The sequence below is a fragment of the Gadus macrocephalus genome, chromosome 3, assembly GCF_031168955.1.
Source record: "Gadus macrocephalus chromosome 3, ASM3116895v1".
Classification (NCBI taxonomy): domain Eukaryota; kingdom Metazoa; phylum Chordata; class Actinopteri; order Gadiformes; family Gadidae; genus Gadus; species Gadus macrocephalus.
This window is the reverse complement of record NC_082384.1, coordinates 6597205-6602658: the sequence shown is the minus strand read 5'-3', so window position 1 is coordinate 6602658 and position 5454 is coordinate 6597205. Positions and strand designations below refer to the sequence as shown.

The 5454-nt window shown below is 40.5% G+C and overlaps 1 protein-coding gene across 1 annotated transcript; it reads left to right on the top strand.

The window, feature by feature from the left end:
- Nucleotides 1–2342: 2342 nt before the first annotated feature.
- Nucleotides 2343–5223, top strand: LOC132453705 (uncharacterized). Its single transcript, XM_060046652.1, has 6 exons — nucleotides 2343–2358; nucleotides 3181–3272; nucleotides 3929–4043; nucleotides 4197–4278; nucleotides 4663–4827; nucleotides 4927–5223. The coding sequence occupies exons 1-6, from the start codon at nucleotides 2343–2345 to the stop codon at nucleotides 5207–5209; spliced, it is 753 nt and encodes a 250-aa protein (XP_059902635.1). The 3' UTR covers nucleotides 5210–5223.
- The last annotated feature ends 231 nt before the right edge of the window (nucleotides 5224–5454 follow it).

The window sequence follows — 5454 nt, the reverse complement described above, 5'->3', positions numbered from 1 at the left end:
ATAACAACTACGGTATGTGGTCTACAGAAGCACATACCGTGCTTGTGTGAGGCTGTCAATAACTAACGTAAGAAATATTTTGTCTTGCAGAATACCGTATCTGCAAATGCAGCTTAAAATGCTCACCTTTTCCACTGCCTCACCTGTGACAAATCCGTCATAAGGAGAAATAATTTCATATCTCACTTAAAAGACTGTATTGGAAGATCAACATCTGTTCCGAAGAGCCAAAAAAACAGCCACCGTTACCCAGAGCCCCTTAGCAGCCACCTTTACCAAGAGCCCCTTAGCAGCAGCAACATCATATTAGCAGGTGCATCAAATGCTGCGTTTTATTATCCATCCGTCTCGGAGGTCTGAGGACGTTGCCTAGTGGACGTTGCCCAGGACGTTGCCTGTGTTCCTATTTATACAGGAACGTCTGTGACAACACACTACAGCTACCTGAACTTTGTTTGGATGAAGCAGTGCTGGACTTTGAAATGCCAGAACCTGTTGATGAGGAACCAGATAATCTTCCTGGGCAGCGTAGAGTTGTGTCTGAGGAGGACCTGGTTGGTAAAAGAGCCAATATCGCCTTCAATGACAACCTCCTTACACTTGCCAAACACTTGAGTTTGCCCATGAAAAAGTGCAGCCACAGGGACAAACAGTCTGGAGCATGCCCTGGTGCTCGGCCATTTCGGATCAATCTCAAACCAAGAGGGACATTTGCTTACTGATTGTCTAGCTGTTGTGCACATCGTCACAGTTGCATTTTAAATGCAACTGTGACGATGTGCATAGATGTGTCAAAGCTGTGAACATTTGTTTGTGATTGCATAAATATCTTGTGGAATAACTTTAATTTATTTTCTTTAGCTGCGTCCCTTTGGACACGCAGTGTGGCAGTGGAATTCACAGCCGACACTAAAGTTTGGCATGCAGGGTGGTGATTTTATGCTGTCCATGAACATTCTGCTGTCAGGCAACTACAGAAAAGTGGCCCTCCTGTTCAAATTCATGAACATGGGTATGGTTGCAGAGGGCACACACTTCAGGCTGCAGGATGCCTACTGCATAGAGCCTGTGCAGGAATACTGGGAGAAAACCAGGGCGGAAGTCCTAGAGCGCTTGCATGAAAAGGACAATGTTGTTGTCTTGGGTCAGTTTTCTCTTGATTGCATTTATATATTCGTGAAAAACTAACTGTCAAATTCAAGTTGGAACTTCGGCTCTAATATTCTTTATTTCTGTTTGCCCTATTCACTAGGTGATGGCAGAATGGATTCTCCTGGTAAGTTCTGTAATGTAAAGTGTGTTGCTTTTGGTTATGAGTATTTCCACTGTGTGAAGGGTGACAAGCTGTACTTACTTTGCAGGTCATTGTGCCCAGTTTTGCACCTACACCACTCTAGAGCAAGACTCCAGAGATATAGTTTACATTGTTTCGGTTGACAAACGTGAGACTAGCCGAAATTCTGTGATCATGGAGAGGGAGTGCTTTACAAGGACCATGGATGTGCTGCTCCTCACTGGAAAAAAGTTTTTAAGCCGTACTTCATCTGATTATTATTTTCTAATTCAATTCAAATAAACATTTTGTTTTATTTTTTAAATAACTTTTTTTTATTTCAAAATACTGTGAAATATAGATATTTTTAATTTGGATCGTACAATTAAGAAATATCCATTTTGACAAATGTAAAATTTTAAGGTTGTGTATTCAACTGATTAATAATTTTGTCATTCAATCCAAATAAACATTTTTTGTTTTCTTCCTAAACACTGTTATATTTGATTAGGAGCTCAATTTAGAAACATTTGTTTAGACAAATGTACAATTTCAAGGTTACGTACAAGCCTGCGCATGCGCATTAAATACAAAGACGCTTACGACTACTGGACCAAACCGCAGTGTTGCCAACTTAGCGATTTTGTCGCTATATTTAGCTACTTTTCAGACCCCTTTGGCGACTTTTTTTCAAAACAGCGACAAGCGACAAATCTAGCTCCTTTTTCAGCTGCTATTGGTGACTTTTGGCGACTTTTTGAGGTGAAAGCACTATCGCTATTACCTCTTCACAACGAGCACCGGGTGCCTGCGCGGCCCCTCCCCCGTCTCAACGCACTTAAAGGCAGCTCAGTCCTCGTGGTAAAAAGCAAACTCAGGAACCGGATGTCCTTGCAGACCTTAAACTCCATCCTATACATCCGATATGGATTAAAGCTGTCAGGTGATGCTTGCTTTGAGCACCAGCTGCCTGATCATGTTTTGAAGCTTTTTGGAACATCAGCTGCTTATTCATTCAAGGTAGCACCTACAGCTGAACCTGCAGTAGAGAGCCTTGACCAGAGTGACGATGACTCACTGGTTCTGTGAGCTAGCACAGCCTGTCTGTGTCTGGAGGGAGGTCTGGAGTAGGCCTAACTCTGCCATTTAGATTGTTAATATTGTATACAAAAATATGTTATGTTTAAAAATGTTCACGTTTAAATGAGAAACAATTGTTTGATTAAATTGTAATCTTTTTGATTGGATAAAACAAATTATTTCTGATAGATATTTCTTAAATGAGAAACAATTGTTGGAGTGAATCAATATTTTTTTGTTTAGGATTTAACATACGATTTAAATGTATTAACTTCATTCAAAGAATAGAATTATACTTGGTGCCAAGTTGTATTATTTTGTTTTTATGAACATAGGAAATATTGTTTGAGGCAAGCTATATATTTGTAATTGGCTCAAGTTATGTAATATAGATGTGAACCATTACCCTAAATTTTTTTAATTGGTTCAATGAAAGACTTTTTCCAGTGCAGGAACTTCCCATTAAAGAAGTGGTCACTGATGACCACCCCCAGATCTCTGCCTTGCTAAGTAAGGACTTCCTCATCCTCATTTTGCTAATGTCCATGTGATGTCTTGGCTTCAAATGTCCTTAGAAAATGTGTAGGATTCTGCCTGTCGTTAGCAACCGCCTGATTTAGGACGGAAACGGATATCAGAGATTTATCAATAGGACCGGTCAGTGTAAACATATAATTTCTATGTCTGTGCAGAGAGACCGTCATATCTGAACCGGTTGTCTTTTAGTAAAAGACACCAGCTTGAACACAATTCGAGATGGATACCCCCAGTTGGTTTACCAGGTCAATTGTAGCATTGGTGTTAATCTTTTATTTTTATTTTTACAGATCCAGAGCGTGGCAAGTACAAAGATTGGGGTATCCAGCATTCACTTGATATCTGGCATGCTGCAAAAAGTCTGAGCAAGAGACTTTTCCGGGTAAGCTTTTACAACATTGTTCCATACTGTACTCTCAGCCATGAGTCATCTAAAGCCATTCAAAAGTTCGGTCAAGTTGGAGGTGCTCTTTGGATGGGGAAACTTCATGCCCATAGTTCCAAGTGTCTTGGAATTATTGAGGGTTTATTTACATGAAGCATGTTGGTCTGTTCTAATATCCTGGCATAACTGTGATGTGACAAGACATGATTGAAAAGTAAATAAACATTTCTAGTGTCCTTTAGGCTGGGTCCAAAAAGGAGCACAGTGGCATTCTGGTGTGGACAAAGGACATAGTCAACCATTTTTGGTTTTGCAGCAAGAAGGCAGAAAGTGGGGAGCAGTTCAAGGTTTGTTGACTAAAGCCCTTTTCACATTTAACATTCTGCTATTTACAGCAACTTTGCAGAAGATTTATATCTTCTATTTGCATAGAAGCGGGCTGAAACACAACCTAAGGCTAGTATATTTTCAATATGTAAATGTCAGGATATGTCTTTCACATCTACAGTCCTTTGGAACAATGCCGGCTAAGAGCAGGCAGTTTCCATAGATGTGAAAATGGAATAAACTTGCTTAGTATTTATTTCCAATAACTTGTCATGCTGTCCAATATAATTTGAACCTCTGGTTCATGTTCTTTTATTTTTGTGTAGCTGACGTGGGTTGGTGTGCTACACCACGTTCGTAATGAACATGTTTGGGCCACCGGCTGTTGTGAACATGAGCCCCTGGACGGGGACAGTGGAGATAAGCCCTGGATCGTACAAGGTAATTAAAGAACAATAATACAAGAGCAGAATTGATTCCCCTGTATGGATGCAGCCATTTCATTCTCCATGTGTGATGTGTTGTGATAACAGATTCTGCTCCTGTATGGATGCAGCCATTTGACTTACTATGTGTTGTGTGTTGTGATTACAGGTTCTGCATGTTACAAGGCACTGACGGCAATCGTGCTGGAAAAGAGGTTTTTGAACCTGGTGAAGAAGTTTCTTAACTTCAGGTGAGCATTTTTGTTGGTATTACTTTTTGATGCACCACATGATTTTGATGTCACCACCTGATTTCACTAAGCAAAGAATTAGGAGTTTGATGCAGTTGCTCAGGTCTTGGTTCATCAACATGTACTCCAAGAAATAGGTGAGAACCTGAATGTACTGACTGAGGTTGTTCCAGCTATTGAAATTTTATTCAATAATGAACATGCATATTCCGAGATGCCTGTTTTGGGCATAAAACAAAATTTCCAGACCTGGCCAACTGCAAACCCCACCCCCCACTATTTTACTTTACTTTACTATGTGACTGTCGGTGTATGTATTGGAAAGCATAGCTGTTTTTTCTGCTAACGGTGTTATTCTTATCTATTTCCCACCAAACCCCATAGGACCACATCAGACCTGGAGAGTTTCCAGAACCACGTCCTGATGTACGCAGCAAAGCGCATGGGATACACACCCTTCGTGTACAAGACACAAACCCTTCTAGCGGCTATTGATTATAACAAACACAACCAACGTCAGGCAGCACGTAATAGGGAAGGGCACAAGATGTAAGTTGTTAGAATTTTACCTACTAATGTCAAGAGAACTTTATTATGGTTCATAAGCGTTGGGCTGAATAATGAATCTATCTCATCCTTTGACACCAGGTACAAACGGTCGTACAACAAGAAGACAAAGAACTGGACAGTCGGCACAATTAAGGAAATAAAAAAGTACAGCTATATATGGGAGATACAGACAGCCATCCTGTCCCGTAGGATAGCAAGTGGAACTGGCCTGCCCCGAACAGTGACGATGAGGGCTGGTGACCCAAGACGGCTCGGCCTGCTTGCCCCTGTTCAGCCACCGCCCACATCCGAGCTTGTGAGGGTGCAATTAGCACGAGGAAACATGTTTCCTGAAAACCCACAAGAGGATGCCACCATATAGCCTTGCTCTTTTTTTCCAATAACAAAAATAAAGTGTCTTTCATTGAACAAATATAACAAACTAAAGATACATATAACAAATGTAATGAAATTTAGATAAAAACTAGGTGTTGCGCACATCCAAAGGTAATCTCCAGGTGGTAGACAATTGTATTGGGTTCGTTTTTTTGGCTACAAATGTAAATTGATTTACTTTATAAAGTAACATTCAGGTGTATAAACTGCAGTCGTATAAAAAAAGGGGGA

Bases quoted from the DNA above. Each gene is read 5' to 3' on its own strand.
- LOC132453705 (XM_060046652.1), top strand. The intron at 3,273-3,928 runs GTAAGCTTTTAC...ATTTTTGTGTAG, and splicing joins TGAGCAAGAGACTTTTCCGG to CTGACGTGGGTTGGTGTGCT. The intron at 4,828-4,926 runs GTAAGTTGTTAG...CTTTGACACCAG, and splicing joins AATAGGGAAGGGCACAAGAT to GTACAAACGGTCGTACAACA.